Source organism: Cimex lectularius, unplaced genomic scaffold, assembly GCF_000648675.2.
Source record: "Cimex lectularius strain Harlan isolate CLEC.00 unplaced genomic scaffold, Clec_2.1 scaffold84, whole genome shotgun sequence".
In the NCBI taxonomy this organism is placed as follows: domain Eukaryota; kingdom Metazoa; phylum Arthropoda; class Insecta; order Hemiptera; family Cimicidae; genus Cimex; species Cimex lectularius.
The window spans coordinates 581,183-602,175 of NW_019392631.1; the positions used below are offsets into that span (position 1 = coordinate 581,183).

The 20,993-nt window shown below is 36.5% G+C and overlaps 1 protein-coding gene across 2 annotated transcripts; it reads right to left on the reverse strand.

The window, feature by feature from the left end:
* Window positions 1-364: 364 nt before the first annotated feature.
* LOC106662778 lies at window positions 365-18,791 on the reverse strand. 2 transcript variants are annotated; one of them, XM_014387096.2, is made up of 5 exons: window positions 7,548-7,610; window positions 5,349-5,518; window positions 5,118-5,281; window positions 4,625-4,796; window positions 365-742 (listed from the first exon to the last, which is right to left on the reverse strand). In XM_014387096.2, exons 1-5 carry the CDS (start codon window positions 7,557-7,559, stop codon window positions 586-588), a joined length of 675 nt encoding a protein of 224 aa, XP_014242582.1. In that variant the 5' UTR covers window positions 7,560-7,610; the 3' UTR covers window positions 365-585. The 2 variants fall into 2 exon arrangements, with proteins under 2 accessions (XP_014242582.1, XP_014242581.1); XM_014387095.2 differs by lacking the exon at window positions 7,548-7,610 and adding an exon at window positions 18,388-18,791 and having other exon boundaries at window positions 366-742.
* Between the last annotated feature and the right edge of the window lie 2,202 nt (window positions 18,792-20,993).

The following is a 20,993-nucleotide window of genomic DNA, read 5'->3' on the forward strand; positions in this document are numbered from 1 at the left end:
TTCCTATTATATACATGAAATTGACCTTATTGCCATTTTATAGTTTCTACCATCGCCAGCATCATTGAGGAAATACAGACAAATGGCTACTGAGCAAAATTTTGATTTCAAAATAAACACCCAACGCCTCTAATTAAAAACGGCTGTTTGTATGAACATTGAATTATTATAATCATAAATGCTGCCGCCTGCTCATATATACAAATTGCTAATCAATTGTGACTTTTCTTTTGAAAAAACAGAATGTAGTATGTAAGGGAATTGAAGTGTGTAAATACTTCTTATATTTAAAAAAAAATGATCTTATGTTTTTTTATAAAGAAGATAATACTTCATTTATTTGGTATGCTATTGAATTAATCTTTATATTTTCAATTTCATTTAATAAATATAATTTCACAATAACAGAAATAAACTATTTACAAAAATAAATAAGACCTCGTATTATCATTTAAACTAAATGCATAAAAGTTAGAAATCCGTTTGTGGTAAATTTAGTCAAAAAATTTTCAGTTATTGCGTTTTTCTTAAACAATATGTCATCGAGATCAAAAGCATTGTTTTGATGAAGCGAAGTTGTCTTGTTCATGTTAATGTTACTTTAGGCTTGCAAACGCATCCACTTTCCACCAAAACGTAATCCTGACCCGTTAAAGTAACTGGCCCAAGCGGAATTACAAGGAAGAGATAAGGGACGTAGGTCTGCGTGCATTCACCATGGACGACATCGCACTCTTTGGACCTGGAAACAGAAAATAAAATTATAAAACCAATATCAATAAACACTCACAGGCAAAAAAACCAAAGACTTGTATTTATTTTTTCCATAATAACGTCATCTAAAGATGAATATGACATACACACAACATTAATAACTTGTTTATTAGAGAGTGTTACTAATCCTTTGTCAGGGTTCACTACTTCGGGGGTGAATAAATTCATGATAGTGGTTCTCTTTTAATGTCTTTTATTCGTGGCACAAGTTGGTCCACAAGCCATTCAACATTGGTCAAGGTCGAGACAAGCCTAATTAGAAAAGTGGCTCAGACCCCAATCTCATGAGAAGGCCCAGCCATGTCAAAATTGTAGAGTTGGATTATGCCCGTGACACCTTTTAGATTAAAAAAAAATTTCGTACTTTCCAGAGCCAACTTGTCAATAAATCTGGGTAAAAAATGAATTAATTTGTTTTCCTAAAAGCGTGGTTTAAAGGTGATCTCGTCTGGGCAGATGCTTTGCCCAATGCCGGATGTACTGATCATTACATAGCCAAAGTCCTGTGTGCAGTGCTGATCATCAACCAGGGTCACCAGAAGATTTGATGGTAGTGGTTGACTATGTTTTATTGCTCTTACCGCACTACAGAATCATCATTTAACAGCTTCCTTGATAGGTAGTCAATTCCAAAAGGTCCGTAATGCAAGGGTGAGCTCTAAAACATTCATCAGAAAGCTTTGTGAACATAGCCTAATCTCTACACATCCCACATCAGGCTCTTTACTGCTCAAGAGGCATTGAGTAGAAAGGAGACTATTCGGAATCAGCATCTCACTTGGACAATGGAAGGCTGAAAGTTTTCTTCACAGAGTGCCAGTTTGGCTTGTGGCAATCAAATGACTGGCACCATGTATGGAGAACGCTTTGCTCTATGTAAATTGCATCACGGCATTTTGAAAGGCAGTTATGGTATGGGGTGGAATCAACGTCCCACAAGCTCCAAAACAGTTATTAGAAGGCTTTGTAAGAATAGCCTAGACCTTAGACATCCCACGTTAGGTTCAATACTGCTTGAGAGGAATTGAGTAGAAAGGCAACTATTCACAAATCAGCATCTCGCTTGGACACTTGAACAATGGAGAGCTGTTTTCTCCACAGAGTGCCAGTTTGGTTTGTGGCCATTAGATGACTGGCACCATTGGGTGGAGAAGACATGGAGAATGCTTTGCTTCACATGCGTCACAGCCTTTTCAAAGACAGTTATGATATGTGATGAATCCGTGTCCAAACCGACCAAGATGATACATAATGGATCTTTGACTGCACTGAAGTAGATAGAGGAAGTTCTTGAAGCTGTGGTCCTATTCACTCCATCTATTGGGGGCAACTTCTTGTGTACATGATAAAAGATGTGAGGTTATCACAATGAATTGGCCAGCATGTCCTCCTGGCATGAATCCCTTTGAGCATTTATGGGAAAATCCAATCACTTATTTAACTAATGCTTAGGAGACTTAAGTCCTTCTACAAAGCCAGATATTACACGTTATTAAGAGCAAAGCCAAGAAATAGCTCGTTTGTTAAATTTATCCTATCACTATATGCTTTTAAATTAATGACTTTTTGTTTAAAACCATCATAATTAACTAATTTTTATTCAAACTGAATTTCTAATCTTATTTAATTTGGTTTACAGTAAAATAAGTATGATATAATCAATATAACGATAAAAATACACAGTTTAAAATAAACAATAAATATGAAATTTTTTTTTGGATATTGAACAACTTTGTTTTATTATTGAAGCAACGCATTAGACTGAAGCACTACTTGAAGCAGTGGTCATTTTTCAACCTGTGAAAAACAAATAAAGCAGGACTTTGTTCAAATGCTGTACAGCCAGTGAATAGCAGTTCATTAAGAGCTTCCTTGAATTCCAGCTTACGCCATGCATGACCGGAATGGTATCAATTGAAGAAAATTGGCTGTGATTGGCCAATTGGGCGTGAAAACAACATTTTGAGACCGACAGAAAATACTGAGTTTGGCTGATGTTTCACCTTCCCTGTTTAACCAGGTATTGCACCATCCAGCCTCTAAACAAATTAACCTGTTATACAAATTTTTTAGTTTGTCCTAGTTAACTAAAGTGATTTCTAATTTTTTTTTTGTAATATATGGTTGAGTCACAAGAGGGACTTGAACCCATGACCTCCGGATCACTACCACATCCGATCTACCACTTGAGCTATCGTGACTTCTGTCCTTGAGACACCAACTAATCATCTCAACATACAACCTGTTCAAATTTTGTGTAAACATTTTGATTCTAGGTGACACACGAACTAAAAACCATATAGGTTAATATAACAATTACTGAAATATCTATACTTCTCTAAAAGCACCTGGCTGTGGTCGCTGAGAATCGAAGTAATTACACAAAATTTGAATATATGGCAAAAAGAGAGAAATTTGACAAAAAGTTTTAAGTTGAGATGATGACTTGATGTCTTGGGAAGTTGCAATAGCTCAAGTGATTAGAGCATTGGTGTATTGAGCCCTGCTCATGTCACTAATTTTTCATCTCAACCAAACTGCATACAAATTATAAATCAATCTATTATACAAAATTAAATCTTAATGGGAGATTTAATTTGGACTTAAGATTCTCTAAATGGCAAAGCAATCCAAAAAATTTGAAAAAAAAAGAAAGTTAGTATTAGAGTGAGTGTTGAGTGTGTGGGTGGATTATGGTCGAATATAGAGTACCCCACAGATCAACCAAACTAGGTAGGATTTTTCTGTGGGTGTTTTGTGTCTTGAATGAATGTGTTTATGAACGTGAGTTGAGCAAGTGTGGGTGGGTCATGGTGGAATATCACAGACCCACCTAAGTAGATTAGCTTTAGGTTAGGTGTTTTTAGAGTGAAAGGGAGAAGGCATGAGCGTAATATTAATATCCTAGCAACACCCCAATTTTTAGCTATGCATATGATATGAAAGGTTATATCAATATGACTGTATTTATTAACATGAATGAGGGCGGGCCTTCAGCAGAATATCAAATACCCTGAGACCCACCAAACTAAGGTTAGGCTAAGTTTGAAGTTTCATCAGTTGTCGAGCCTTTTCACCATGTGTGAAGGGGTAAATATGAGTAGAAATCAAATCCCAAAATTCCAACAGAAAGAGCCAATTCTTTTTGTTCTAAAAAAAAAAATGTGAGGTATTGAAAAGTGAAAACATGAGGTGCTGGCAATAGCCCTGGTACTTAGCTGGCCCAGAAAAAATTTGGCAAAATATAGCCAAACAAAACAAGTAAATGCAATCAATTAAATTTATTAAGCAATTATATGGAATCTGTGAAGATCCCATTGCAAAGGCTAAACATTTATGTTAAAGTTCAATACTTTACATATGATACAATCATTCTTATAATACTAATTCTCTCTTTTTTTCTAACTTTTTAGGCAGTTATTTTCAGTTAAAAGAAACTTATCTTTCTGCCTGTAATTTAGTTTCTCTCCAATAATCTTTAGAAGTAAGAAATTTGTCATGACCAATTTCTTTGCTTTTGAAGGTTAAGTCCTGCCAAAAGTGAACAAGGTATGGATTGGAAGCAATGGTATGTATAAGTAGTAAGATAGTATCATGAACAAGGGAGTATATCACATATCAAGTTTGTTTAAGACAAAAAAAAATTATGGTTTGGCTAAACTTAGAAATCCAGTTAAAATTGCATTGAATGGAAAAAAAAATCCGTTTTATCTATGCAATTATTTTTGTTTCAAGGGTCTTTAAAATTTTACTTTCTAAATCTAATGACCTAACTATTTTTGTAATAACTTGAAAAAGTGATAAAATAAAATACAGATAAAAAAGGTACAAAAACTCTTACAATACTTACTCGCAAACTTCATACACCACTTGCTGCAAAAGATCTGGAAATTTTTGCACAATAGTGACTGGTTGACCAGAGGTGAGCGAGACGCCATACATCGGTGCTGTCGTGTTGTACCGAGTTTTACACAGTCTTGTTGGCCCAGTCGGGCAAGAATCTTTTGTTGAATAATCTCTACCTGATTGTAAAAAAGCGATACAACTGTAGTATTAATTTTTTAAACAGTTAATACAGTTTGCTATGTGAATTAATGTTTTAAGGCTGTTTTAAAATATATTAATAACAATAAAGTTGTCCCTAGGCCTGAAAGAAAATCCATGTATGCGTCTTGAAGGAGAAAAATTAGAAATAACAGAGTAAAAGCTACTTGAAAACTCAGCAACTTATTACAGTCAAAAATGATGGTTGTGCAAGAAAAAAAAAGAAAGATGTCTTTTCCTCCCAACATGATTTAAGTTTATATATGTAAAGTTTTAAACAATAATTAACAGTAACCCACCTGATCGCTGGTTTTCACCAGATATGGAATTAGTTGCTTCATGGGCCTTTATGAGCACATTTTGAGTTATGGACGGATCAATCACCATGTTCGCAGTCCGCCCGTATCTCGAGCTCATGCCCCAGATGCTGTTGGATTTTCTGAAGTTTCGCGATATTTGTGCCCTGGGAAAGAAATTTCATACACAACAAGATTAATTTAAGTCTTTTATAACTTTTTTGTCGGCCTTACGAGGGATATGGCATGTTATTGGGCCCGAGGCAATTCGGGGCGTCCGTAAACGCGTCTCCCCAAATGTACTTGAGTTGCTGTCCATTCGTTCCACACTTCTCATTGCCTTCGATATTTTCACCGACGGCCCAGTCAAATTTGCAATTGATGAGCATGAGACTACTCAGCAACTGAAACAAACCAATTTTTATTTGTGCTGGAAAAACATGTTTGAAAAGAAGAACCCGTTCGATTGGTCCCTGATCATTGATGGTTAGTTCTCATTTAAATTTTGATTAAAAACAGTTTCTTGTGAAGTTAGTCAAAGGAAAGAATTGTCAGGGTTCAAAATTAAATCGGCAAAATTTTGTTTAACATCGTCTTTGTCATCACCGATCTTCCTAATCCCTGTTAAAATACAGTCGAGTTTCTAAAACTGGGAATTGCTCAAAACTCAATACACAAAGTTAAAGAAAAATAGAAATTCAATCGCAAGTATACAACTAAATATGTACATACACTCACTGAGCCAAAAGGGCACCCCCGAATTAAAGAGAAATACCAATACTCATCGCAGACAGTGAATCTGTGCACAACTCTACCAATCACCCCAGAGCACTTCAATTTACAAATGTATAATAGTAAAACATATTTAAAAATAAAAATGGAATTCGTGAATAAACAATTATCTTTTTTAATTAATTTAATATTTTATTACAATCTGCAATTTCTAATTACAACATGCAATTTGTGGATGCATAAACATATTTAGACATATATGACTATTTATATATTTTCATACGGGGAATAAATAATCAATATTATTCTCCTACTTCATTTTATTAACTAAACTTCATTACCCACTCCTCAGAAAAGAGGTCATGGGGCCATTTTCTCTTCAGACACCTTATAGGATGTGTTCTATTGGACTAGGCTAGGGCGAGACTATTAGGGTGTTGGAAGAGTTTATTGGGAACTTGGTAAATTTTTGCAGAATTATTAATGGGATTTTAAGTTGTGAAGGGTAATATTGGAGACATAATACGGACTATTTATAATTCATCTGAAGACAGTAGATTGAAAGGATTGAGATATTGGACATTGGAATGTATAGGTTTACCACAGTTCTGTTCAAATCGGTTGTAGTAGCATTTTATGGATTGTGGGTTTGCTTTTTTGTCGATGGTTTGGATTGTCATCTTATAATTTGACTTATAAGTTGACCATAGTGACTGTTTAGGCCTTGTCATTTCATTTATGTATGCTGATTACATGTTAAGCATGAGTCTAGATGTCACCCATGATAGTGAATGCAATCAGAGTTGAGATAGGAACATTGTAGTAGTAGAATGTTAGAGATTGCTTTAAAGTTTATGGACACACTTGATTTCATTTACCTTCATTTTCCATTGTCTACATCAATCTACTATACATGCAACATGTCTTCAGATCGGGGTTAGAGGATAGTACAGCTGTGTCATCAGCAAAAAACAAAGGAGGGTGGAAGGTGAAGTGGGAACATTCGTATAATAAAGGATTGGTCCAAGAACACTGCCCTGCGGTACTCCCGCGGCCTCAGGGCACTGTTAGGAGTAATCTGATCCTTATCAGACTTGAAAAAACCGCTTTGTTAAATAAGAGCAGAGTATTTGGAAGGACGCGCTTTAATTTGCACGCATGCGGACACTTATAGAACATCAAGAAAGGCTCCCATGTAACATATTCAGCAGTACATTTTACAAGTTTTCTTAGTTATTACCCTTGGAGGTTGTTAACTAAATTGAGTTTTAATGAGGCAAAAATTGAGTTTTTTTAAGGTATTTGAGACTGACTGACATACAATGCACAGACCAAACCGCGGGATCTAAAGGGCTGAAATTTCGACAGTGCATTCCTATAATGACGTGAATAGCCACTAAGAATCAGGGATCAAATAGACAAGTTTTTACCATGTATAGACCAAAGTGAACTGAAGAAAAGAAGAATTTGAGAAACGAAAAATTATATTAGAAAGCCGTACAAGCATCACATAAGAAAAGCACATTAAAACAGAGTCCCGCGAGGACGATGACGCTGATAGATAAATGCTAGTATTTTAATAAAATTTAATAATGCATGTTACAAATTGGTTTGTTCAATTTCAATTTCTTAATAAAATATAACATCTCAGAAGTGTTTCACTAAAAAAAACTAACTATAATATAAAAATATCGAACCCACGTGCGTGAGCATGTGGTGAGAGAGAATCGTCTGTCTAATCCGTGGATGATTTTCTGGCTTGGGGTACGGGTTTTATTCTTCACAATCGCGACAGCACTAATATTAGATATTAACTTATTGATATTCAACAGCCGGCCTCGCATCCTTTTCCTATGGATTTGTCCTCGAATAATAGTGACATAGTTTCGACAGCCGGCCTAAAAACAAAGGGGACAAAAAAACCTATAAACGTAACGGTATATGAAGACTGTTGAAGACGGCGATTAAATAAACTATGGAAACAGACAGATCCTTCATAGATCCGGTCTGCAATTTTGAAGGAGAATGTTCCCAGAGAATCCGTGAAGACCGTGTAAAACGCCAGTTCGTTTAACGATCAGAACGCTTTGGACCGTGGCAACCCATTTCCGGACTATAGTTGAAAAATAATTATTTAATTTATAAAACGTTATGAAAATGTTTATGCCGATCATTGCTACAGTGTATTCCTATAGCTAATTAATTCTATACGGGGCTCTGTTGATTAATTGATTACCTGGTCCGCGAGGATGGGGTGTTCAGCGGACATGCCGAGCCATACTCACTTGTGCGTGTGAGATCTATGGTTCTCCCAGAGTCAACGCCAAATTCCATGCTTTCCATAGAAACAAATCCCTAACGTATCCACGCTGGAGTTGCTCATAAAATATGTCTGCAAGGTGTTAACACTGCAAGATTTATGCCTAATACAGCTCTTAACATGATTGAAGAAGGAGGTGCTTGAGCCATTAGTGTTCCAAGGCCAGGGATCTGGTTCCTCTATTTTATAGAACATAAGTATATTGTAAAAGGGCTATTGTATCCCCCCGTTTTGTGCTTAAAGCACACCGGTGAGTCCTAGTTCATCAAGGTGCATGATTAGTAAGCATAGTTTCAGTGGTTGAATTTCTTCTACGGTTGCATTAAACATCCCAAAACATTCCTCCTGTGAGCAAATGTGAGTCATAGTTTGTTTAGCTGTGTTGGTGTCTTCTCTACTTCTTTACCAAGGTTTCAGTTTTTTAAGCAAAAAATATTTGGAATAATTTTGAGATAACTGGAAGCAATGAGATAGGGCGATAGGATGATACTTCGTGTGGTGGTCTACCTACTGTCTTCAACTTTCCATACAATAGGAATACACCTAAATCTTTGCAACTGCGTTAAATAAATTAGTCTTTTTTAAATTCTTGTAGTTTTTTTATGTTTTTCAAAAATTTCTCCTATTATCAGGTCAAATCCTAGAATTTAGATGGGTGTTTATTTCTTTAGATAAAATAATAATAAAATAAGATTTTTTTCTTTCTCTTCACTAAACTTCCGAAGATTTGAGTTGTGTGCTATTAGAATGTAAAAGTAAGATATTTCTTGATCTTCTTCCTACAGTTATATCATATTTCGTTAGCTACCAATTTCTGAACCTAGAAGGGGCGGGGTAGACGAGGGATAGCTTCTTCCTGCGAGGATGCAAAGGCCACGACACCAACGAAGAAGTCAATTAGAAATATTTTTTTTTAGCTTATAATTTTGATCCTTCCAAAAAAAGGCAACACGTTGGTTTATAAATGATCAGAACCAATGCCCGATCTTCAACTGTAGTAAATCTTGAGAACTGAACCGCTTCTTCTGTAGTGTGGGATCGGCAAAACCGTCTAGATCGAAAACGGGTTGTCCCCGGCTCAGCTTTGTTGGATATTCGAGGTCAAGAAACGGTCTACGTGAGAGTCCACCTCAATTACCGACGCGCGTTATAAAATGGTGAGACTGGGAGAATCCTGCCGTCGAGACTGTGCCGTTACCCTCACTCTCGATGATTCACACAGTATATTTTAGAGAAAAAATAAAATAAAATGATTTTTTGTCGTCTGATCTTTTGCATACTGTATTGACCTAATCTTGTTTGTAATAATTACTAACAATATAACTCCAAAGCCAAACAGGCTGTAAATGAGTGTCATATCTCTATTGTATATATTTTAATCTGTTGGTCCACAATGCAGACCATTGTTGGGAGATATAGTTTGCACAAACAAATTGGAGAAATTGTATGTTTTTTATGAAGAAATTCATTGAAGAAGGAGAAATTATACATCTGGAAAGTAACACCTGTCCATGTCCGATGTGCCCCATCGAAAGCCCCTATTTAATACCGATTCTCGTTGATTTAAATAAATAAAATAACTGCTGATATGATATTGATCATATTTGTTTTATAAGAAAAGAAATAATAAATGCGGTATTGATATAGATTTCTCCAGTCTACAGGGTGAAGGACAGAAAACTTGGTCGTTACGAATCATTTTGGTCTGCCTATCTTAGTTGGATTGGTCTGTTAGACACGTTTCAGCATTTCGCTTCAGTGATTGGTTTTAACCAAAATACCACCAACCAAGTGAGGAAAGGCTGACCAAAGTGATCCATAATGATCAAATTTCAACATTTATTAAATATATAAAGTATTACTCGCTAAATGTTTTAACAATTTTTTCTTAATTGTGTCAATAAAAATATTAATTCATCATTTAAGGTATTGGTTGAAATGAAAAAGCTAGTATCACGAGCGGGATTCGAACCCACGACCTTCGGCTCAATACGCCGCTGTTCTAACCAACCGCTTGAGCTAACGTGACTTCGATCCACTCGGACACCAAATTCGAAAGTGGGGGGGTTGGAAAACTAGATTCGTCATTGCCAGCCCTCTAAATCTTAGCTTTGCCTTTGTTTTATTTTATCTTCCTCGGGTTTTACACATTCTAATTTATTTTACTGTTTCTCCAGCAAGTTATGTTATTTTATGATATAACAGTAAACAACTATCTCTTTTCTTTATCATATTGCTAGCCTCTCTGAACCTCAGGGTCTCGTCAGTTTTGGATAAAAGAACACAAGTAACAAACACAAATAGCCAGAAACATAGAAACAAGATAAAAACTCGATAGTCTGATTAGAATTCACACTAACCACGAGTTCTCGATATTCCTCGGGGTAATTGGGGATAAACTTATCCATTCACGCTAATAAATTACATTCACACACCAGACTCCGTACACCCTACCCCAGAGTACTGAAGGAAATATTAATATTATATGTATAAAAACATTGGGAATAGATAATAAAAGATGGACTGTAAAAAATGGTATGGTAAAATTAGATTACTATCCCTTTAAAAATGATGCAACTAGGTCATCCTTTTCAAATGATTTAATTTAAATAAATAAATTTTAAAAAACTACTCATCCCATTTGTTATTCCGTTGAAACGAAGTATTTGTGCAATTTTATTGCAGCGTCTATATGGCTCGTTCGGTACTGATTTATGTATAGACGAAATGGTCTGGTCTAGATGTAGATGTAGATGTATCATTCGTGGTGTGTAGTACGCTGCGCCCTTTAAGAGCTATTGAACCCCCTTACAGCACACAGGTGACTCCTAGTCCCGATTAAGGGATTTGATTCGTAGGACCGATTTCAGTGGTTGAATTTCTTTTAAGGTTACGTTCAACATAACAAAACACTTCCTCCTGCGATCAAATGTGGCGTCATGGTTTGTTTAGGTGTGTTCGTGTTTTCTCTGCTTCTTTCCAGGTTATAACAATGTTCTTCCGATGCCCCATTCAGTCTGGTGTGTCTTGTTAGGATTCAAAGGTTTTTCCTACTTTCTTTGGTATATTCTTTCTTTCCAAAATTTGCTAGAAGGTTTTTTGGATTGTTTATGTCCAATGAGTAAATTCCTCTGTTTCCTCATTTTTATTTTGTCTATTTGTCGAAGGTATTCATTGATAGTGTGAATCCCTATGCCCGAAGGATTCAGGACCAACAGCGGTACCTCTTTCCTTGCAAGGTCGACCGCGCTCTCGTTGCTGTTTACTCCCATGTGTAGAGGCTGACTTTATTTTGCATACCTAACCTTCTTAGTTCTGCATTTTCCACACCTTTGAGCTAAATGTTTGAAATAGTAAAATTCTTGTTGTTGTACCCTTTGTTCAGATTGAACTGGGTACATCACTAATTGAATAGGCTTAGCCTGAAGATACTGATGATTGTATTTTCCCATGGGTTATGAGTATTTGGTTCTAGGACTAAATTGCTCCTACCTTACTCCGTAAGTATACCAGCAAATGGTGCCATTCTCTTCGTTTTTCCCTCTTCCCCCTTCTTTTTTTGGTACTTAAATTTGTTTGGAAATTTTGCTTGAACTCAAACATCCTTCATGTCGTCTCATGGGTGCCATGAGTATCGGATGTTCCTTCATTAGGCTGTTACTTTCCATTTTAGTTTTAGCCCTGTTGGAGGATGATGTTAATAATAGTTTTCTGTGTCCTGATTATCATATGTGGAGGGGGTTAATCCCAATATTTTCTCCATGCCAGCTGTGGGACATGTGCTCATCGCTCCCGTTATGGTTTGGTCAAATAAGGGCATGAAGGTTTTTTTGTCAACAGCAGAGGTCATATAAACCCTCAGGGTGCCGGTGTTTTTGAAAAATGTCCATTTGTAAGTATGTCGGGTTTGAATGCAGGGCTGCTGGATTCGAACCCGGGACCTCTACCTTACAGTTATGAGCGCCGTGTCAACGCCTAAACCGTTGCGGCCACCCAATGAAGGATTTTTATAACATATAGTTTAGTTTTATGTGTGTGAGTGTTTTATATAAATTACCATAATTGGAATGCTTTAATAAACTGCCAAGGGTTAGGCAGGCATACCTTAGAGGCGTTCTAAGTAGTTTCGTTTGTGTTTTGTCATAGCTTTATTTTTGTTCTTCTTCTTTATTAACCTGTTAAATGTGCTCCTGCTAACGATCTTTGTAAGATCATGACCCTGTGTTTATAAATTAGTTGTAAATGATTGCAGTAGAAACAGAACTTTTTATGACACAACAAGATTAGTACCACACTTTGAGCTCCGGAGATGACTCGAATAAAGGTCGAAACGACAAAAAAACTACATCATTCTTGACCCCTCCTCATGAATCCGACAAAGTAGTGAAGACTTTTCTTCTTCGCTGTGGCGTCATTTTAAAACGGGCTGGCAGACGAAGAATTGACTTTTTGTCAAATTAGAATATCGTTCTTTTCTGTTGGATGGCTCGGCTGGGAACTTTTCACAAGTTCACATCATCGGGCTTTTGTCTCCGGTCGACTGGTCACAATACAGATTCTTCGGAGTCTACTCAAAAAGAAAATATCGAATTAAAGTCTTTGACCGTTAACTCGCCAGAAAAAGAAATCCTCGAGATTCCCAATTGGTCATAACTGTTCTTGCAGAGTTTCCCACGCATCGCTTTAGAATTTGTGGGTCCGAGAAAAAAGGCTGGGCGGGTCCGCGGGACTCGGTTTTCACGCCACTCTCGGGATTCGAGTTCTGGCGATTTACGACCCTTTTTTCACCTCGACCGGTGTTTTCTTTATGCCCCTAGATCGAAGAGTGTACCTCACTTGGAAAAAGACATCTGAGTTGAAAAGAAACTTACAGAACTCCTGAGAGACCCGATAAAGCCCCGATACCATTCACTCAATGCAAAGTTATCTGAATCTCTTTTTATTACCGACAAAAACAACTAATCGTATTAACAGTACGACTATTAGAACATAGTAATACGCTTCAATCTTGTTCTAAAATTATTCAGAAATCGTGAGATGCAGTCTGGTGTGATGTAGGTTTCAAAAAAACATTTTCTTTATCGTGCCAACGTTTCGATCTTTATTGAGATCATCTTCAGGGCTCAAAGTGTTTGTCTTCTGTGTAATTGTGCAAGGGCACTCTCAATAAGACGCGCAAGAATGGCACATTTCCACAGGAGACAAACTCTTTGAGCCCTGAAGATGATCTCAATAAAGATCGAAACGTTGGCACTATAAAGAAAATGTTTTTCTGAAACCTACATTACACCAGACTGCATCTCACGATTTCTGAATAATTATCGATTAACGGTCACTAATCACCACACACTTGTTCTAAAATATAACAGGTAGTGACAGCTAGGGCAGGAAATAACAGGTAAGAGTAGGTAGTCGGGTAACTGTTCGATGGTCAATGAAAAAGCAATTACTATGCAATTTGATACACAAATTTATACTGTCCCATGAAGTTTTTATTCTATTTCAACTGTCAGGTATTGTGGGTTAGTATGAATTTATGCCGAGCACGAAAACCTAGGACTACCAATGTAAAGCTCTTACAATATCATTAGACAGTCGTTAGATTTCTGACAAATTTGGGTACTTATTTGTTCATGTATGAAATACATTTCGGCAACCGAAATACAAATTCCGTGTTTACAAACATGTCAGCCCCTGGACAAAATCAAGGCGTCAAACGTTCCAAACGATGCCATGTACCTTGTTTTTTTCCAGGGCGTTTGATCATGTGCCTCACAGGCTCTTAATTTTCAAACTGGATGGTCCATGTACTTTCCTAAATTTCTTAAAATCATACCTCTCTGACAAGAATTTTGATGTTAAGGTTGATCAAGCATATTCTATTCCCGTGCTTAGCGGAGTTCTATAAGGATCGGCCCTGGGTCCAATTCTATTCTTATTTCACATTCGTGATAAAATGATAAAATTCACTGTAAAAATCGGTACTTTTGCATATGATACAAAGATATTTGCAAATCCCTAGACTTCATTCACTGAAAATGAGCATTGATAAGTTTTCTGACCGATACTTTGTGGGGTCTTAATTTTAACCCTGACAATTGCTGATTTCTCCATCTGGCTAAAAGCCCTCCTTTAACCTACAAACTTGAAGGTAGCTCATTGGCTTCATTTCAAAAAGACTTGAGGATAGCAATATCAGAAGACTTAAAATGGAATGTCCTGGGAATCGTCTAAAAAAGGAAGTTTCCTTGCATACCAAGTTAAATACACATTTACGTCTCCTGAAAAAAATTTATGATACCTATGTTCGACCCATACTAGAGTTTGCTATTAATATTTGGAACCCTTGGTTTCAAAAAGACACCAGAAAAAGTTCAAAGACGTTTCGCCAAATTCAAAAAATTAAAGCCTTACAGCTACGTCAACCGACTTGAATTCCTAAATTTGACAACTCTTCAAGATCGTACAGGCAAGATCTCATCGAAACGTATAAAATTCTTACAAATAAATATGACACTTCGCCTCAATTTTTCTGAAGCCGAAGCATGAAACTTCGAGAAAAGTGCCCCCAGAAATTAGTCGGACTTAACTTTCTTCTCAAATCGCGTCGTAGAAAATTGGAATAATTTCCCTTCAAATGTAATAAACTCAAGATCACTTTTGTCATTCAAATTGAACCTTGACAGTCATCTTCAATCAAATTTGGTCACTTAAGTCATTAATATAATATTAATTGTAAACCGTTATTTATATACAAGGATTTTATTTGTAAATTTTATAAATTTGTAATTGTATGGTTTGTTTCATAATTTATTAAATGTTTATCGGTTTTTACTCAGGCAACCAAAAACAAATAAACAAATATAATAAAATAGACGTAGTGAACTTAGAAAATTTATTCTTGTCATACACCTACTTCATGCTTTATTTATATGTTATATTTGCATAAGTTTAATTTAGATAAAATCGTAACAAGTAGGAAAATTATGTACAGAAGGACAATTTTTTTGAAAAGAAAAAAGAACGCGAGGGGGGAAATCACGTTGTTTAAGAAATGTGTAACCATGTCCCGTTGGTCGAAAGGTCGTTCAACCCGAGTTATGCTTTAAAAGAACTCGTAAGCCACATTTTTATGATATCTTCTTCCGATGATTTCAAGTTTGGGTAAGGTAATAGGCAAACCGGCAACTCAAAATGCATATCGCCTTGCGACATAGCGGATGGAATGTTTTTTTTTTAAGACCTCCCGTTGTTGACTTTTACAAGTTCCTCCAAAGGGCCTCGGGCATTTGTTCCGTTATACCAACAAGTTCGGTGCCTGCACCATTCCCACTCTGACCGAGGTTCCTTCGTCGGACACATCATCTGACCTAAAAAAATATATAGTGGATTCCAAGGATTTTTTCCCTTCCGACGGCTTCTCTTCTTTTATATGCCAACTTGCAGGCCGATTTGGGATTCCGATGGGTGGTCGGATTTTTAACGTTCCGCCTTTCTCAACGAAAACATGTGGGTTTTTTTATTTCTTGACAATGATACATCTATTAATTTAAAAAAATACATTATAACAAATACAAAAATACCCAATTGGGGATATACCCGAACATTCGCGCTAATAAATGAGATTCACACACCGGACTTCGTTCACACTACCCCAGAGCACTCGATAATTATCGGGAAAATTGGGAATAATTCACTGCATTTATATTAATAAATTACATTCTCACCCAAGAGTAATTGGGGATAAACTCTGCCATTCACGCAAATAAATTACATTGACACCACTACAGAGTACTCGATATTCCTTGGGGTGATTGGGGGAAAAGCCCCACCATTCACGCTAATAAATTTACATTCATACATTCATTTACACTACCCCAGTGTACTTGATATTCTTCGGGGTAATTGGGATAAACTCTGCCATTCACCCTAATAAATTAAATACACACACCATAAATCATTCATACTACCCAAAATTACTCGGTATTGAGTAATTGAGGTTGAGGATAAACCCTCCATTCACGCTAATAAATTTCCATTCACACATTCATTGTCACTACCCTAGATATTAGCTATTCCTTGGGGTGATTGGAGATAAGCCCCGTCATTACGCTAATAAATTACATTCACTCTACCCCAGAGTACTTGATATTCTTCGTAGTAATTGGATAAACTTTGCTATTAACGCTAATAAATTATGTACACACACCACAAATCATTCATACTATCCCAGAGTACTCGATATCCTTCGGGGTAATTGGGATAAACTCTGCCATTCACGCTAATAAATTATGTTCACACCACAAATCATTCAGAATACTCGGTATTTTTCGGGGTAATTGAGGTTGTGAAAAAGCCCCTTCATTCATGCTAATAAATTTCATTCACACTATCCCAGAGTAATTGAGATTCCCCGGGGTAATTGGGAATAACTCTTCCATTCACGCTAATAAATTACATTCACACATTCATTCAAACTACCCAAGGTACTCGATGTTCCTTGGGGTGATTGGGAATGAACCCCTCCATTCGCGCAAAAAATTACATTGACACACTCAGAGTCACTACCCTAGATATTAGATATTCCTTGGGGTGATTGGAGATAATATAATTTGCGCTAATAAATTATATTCACACTACCCCAGAGTACTTGATATTCTTCGTGATAATTGAGATAAACTCTGCCATTCACTCTAATAAATTATACACACACCACAAATCATTCATATTATCCCAGACTGCTCGATATTCCTCGGGGTAATTGGGGGATTCGCGCAAATTCGTTCCAATAAATAACATATTGCATACATGAAGGTACAAAGATCTATACACAATTCAAAATATTTATAGACCTGAGACCTGAGATATTTGATCAGCGATCTGTGTGCCTCCTGCCGTGCATATGTAGTGTTTCTTTCTTTGCAGTCTCAGTTCTTTTGTAGTCTGTTTTTATGTGTTCTAATGCGATAAGCTCTTCACACAACGGGTACCCTATGTGGGGAGGTAATCCTCATAAGAAGGTGTACGTGTCATCTTGGTATGACCTTCGTTCATATACTCAGTTAGACAAATATAATAAACAAATACATAAATTGTTTGACATCGCAAAGAATTTGTACGGTGGTACTTTTTCATGTAAATTTGAGTCTATGTCGTTGTTTGTTGTATTTAAAAATTATTGATAGCATTTAAAATTACAAGGTTTCAAAATTGGCTCGTATGACGGACTGTGGGAGCTTAACATGTAACCGTTGTCGGCATCGTCATTGGGTAACCGTAAAAATGCAAGAATATCACAAAGTTTGAAAAAATCCTGGAAGGTAAGTGAAGTCGTTCAAGCAGATCTGCGTTCCTCTCATGGATCATTTGCGGTCATTGTCAAGGCTGTAATCACGTGAGAGAGCGATCAACTTTAACATATCGAGCCGAGAAGAAAAACCGGCATCATTACAAAAACTTCGGATGAAACACAAATAAACAAAGGTCGTCGGCAAGACTTCGGAAAAATTCAAATTAGATGGAACACGCCTGCAAACTAGGAAGGATGTACCTACATTGTGCCCAATGTCAAGGAGAATCGAGTCTTCATTAATTATTATTAAATGGGTCCAAAATCTGTCCAGCGAGTCTCGGAATTGTGGAAAAACGGGTAAAAAAGAAAAACTCAAGCAACCAATTGATGCTTCTTGCGTCAATACCGGTGAAAAACAGTTACCTCTTATAAAGACATACCGTTATTTGAGAATTTTCCCCTTCACTTCGTACTTATCATTAGAGTGCATGCTTAGCACGATCGGTCACTCAAAGAAAGCACCTGTTTAGGTGGAAAACTGTATTAACCGACATCCCTGGCGAACCGGTAAAAATGAAAGGTTTCCTAAACAAGCAAAAAGAAGAAAATTTGTAATTGTAGTTTGATCGTTTCCGGTCATTTCGATCTGCCTATCCTCTTGGCTTTGGTATTCTCGTCGTCTTCAGCGGTGGGTTTGTCTTCCCCAATAAATTGTAATTTTACCAGTTACATAATGATCAGCATGAATTGATTGATATTCTTCTACTGTACTGACAATTGGAAGGTTTTTGACCAGCGAGAGCTGACAGGCAAAAATAAACGTAAACGACCACACTACTAGCAGTCACTACAGATACTCCCGGAAATCTCAAAACGTAAAAATTTGAAATATTAATATTAAAATTTAAAAAAATAAATAAAACAAACACCTGGATGATAGAAGGAGACATTTTTCACTGAGATAAAATCAAAATTGAGAAACGACGGAGGGCGAGGGGCGTCTTTTACACTTTTTGGCACATCTTTCTTCACTCGGCGTCAATGACAAACGGAGTCATTTGTTGCCGGGCCGAGTCAATGAACGGGCGAGCGGTCGGAACTGAGGCCTTGGTGCCACTGAGGAGTGACTGAGTGACGACTGAGGACTGAGGCCTGAGCCCATCGGATCCACAGACGCCTCTTCGCCTCTTCCACCACCACCACTACCACTGATCGCATTCCAATCACCAACAGACAGAAATCGCCAATGACCTATCACCAAATTTATAATAAGCACACCTACAATTGCATGTATGTCAAATTATAATAGTATGTACGTATATATTGAGTTGTTTCACATGAAATGTCCTTTTCCAAGGTAAAGGTTTTTTTTAAAGTAAAATTACTATATAAAACAAAATAATTTTTATTTGAAGACCTTTTCTACACATTCTTCCCAATGCGTGACCAGCGTTTTTATGCCGGAACTGAAGAATTTTGAGCTTTGAAATTAAACAAAATCTGAAAACGCTTTTTGAACTTGAACATCATTTTCACAAAATTTTCCTTTAACGAAATAGTCTAAAAACCTAGACAGGTGAAAATCTGTTGGAGACAAGTCTGGAGAATAAGGTAGATTCTGAAGAACATGAGCTCTTTCAATTTGTGTACAATGTTTTGAAACATTAGGCACGGTGTTGTCGTGTAAGACCTTTCCGATTTAACAATGCAGGTTGTTTTTGAGTAACTTTTTGTGCATTTCGTCAATTTCATGCAGTACAATGTAGAGGTAATCTCACCTCTATGCAAAAAGGAGTAGTGAATAATTTCAGCCATGGACTACTAGATGATGGTAATGGTCACCATCAATTTTTTTGGTATAAGGTTTTGGCATGCGTCCTGGTCTTATGTCGATGTTTAACCACTGATTACCTGCCACTGATTGCCATACACAATCCAATTTTCATCACAACTGATTATTCTTTCATAAAAAGGCTTGATTTTTTAGCAGGCGAGCAACGAAATGCACGCCTCAAGGTGCTTTAACTGCTGTTGATGAGAGGTCAAGAGGGAACTGTAGATCAAGCTTTTTGACATTTCCTGTTTCTTAATTGTCTTGACACAGTAACTGCATTTGCATTTAGTTGTGCTGCGAGTCCTCTATTTGATAATGGTTTTCTTCCCCCTAAAGCTTAAGTACATCGTTGTCAATTAAAGTTGGTATCTATATTTAAACGAAAAATTATACAAACTAAAGGGTGTCTTCAAAAATTTAACAGTGGAGATATTTTTTTAAAAATGGAAAGAGGGTTCACAGGCGACCTTTGATGGTGTCCCACAAGAAGCTGTAGAATCAAATTCTGTCTTGTTTAATTTCCAGTTTGGTCACAAGACATGGAGATGGTGAAAAATAAAGAGAAGTAATGTATAGTGAAAACCCCGCTTCCTAGTATCCTTTTCTACCATACCAATGTATAGTGATCCTTCGTGAATCTTGACAATCCAGCAGAGGGGTTAGGCAGATCAAGATGATCAGTAAGCATAAAATTACAGGTTCATCATTCAGCAGACCTCAGGATTTTAGATATGAATTATTTAGGGTCAAATCCACACATTATATGCAGTTGAGCCTATCACTTCTCACAGTCCAATTCCAGCTTTTGGCCTTAACCGTCCAGCCACAAGGTTAAGCTCCAAGGGCTATCAAATCAGCTAGGTCACTTCAGCACCAACACATGCCATCCCAAACCCTTTCACACTCTTCTTAAGTATTTACGAATGTATATTCTCTCCTATTTACAAACCATTAATTCAATTAGAGGAGTCTCAATATTTTTCCATCACCCTCTACACATATTGTTACAACTAACCTAATTGAGAGTTGATGGGGTACTCTATAATCCATAATCGGGTCACCCTACACATTCATGACAATAAATACATCCACTCTCAATAAACACCAGGATCGCAAAACTTCATTACTTACTATTTACAACAATAACGGAATATAACTAACACATATTATTGCTCAGCGAATAACCGAGCACCTGCCCCACTAATCAGTATTTAGTAAATCCTGCATGTCTGGAGCCACCTTAAAATGTGAGCACAACTGTATAGTCAATGTGACAATAAAGTTTATAATTATAATAAATAAGAAAAAAAAGAAAGTAAAACAGGCCTACCATATTCCTAGGCACATTTTTACTCAAGCAGCAAATTTGTCTTTTGTACAAATTTTTTCAAACAATAAACAATTCAAAAAAATACAAAAGAAGGACAACAAACTGGTTTTCTCCCGCCCCCTCTCAAATTCTCAAAACTATATTTTTTTCTCACCAGAAAGAGGAAAATAAAGACATTATAATTCATAACTTTTCTTTTCGATAAAGTATATACATTTCATTTTTAAAAAAAATTATATCCTAGTGTTTATAAACATAGGGAATAAACAAACACTAATCATATTTTAAAAATTAGACTTGTTCTTTATAAAAAGAATACTATTAATATTATATTAATTAAACAATTAATTAACAGCAGTAACACACAGTAG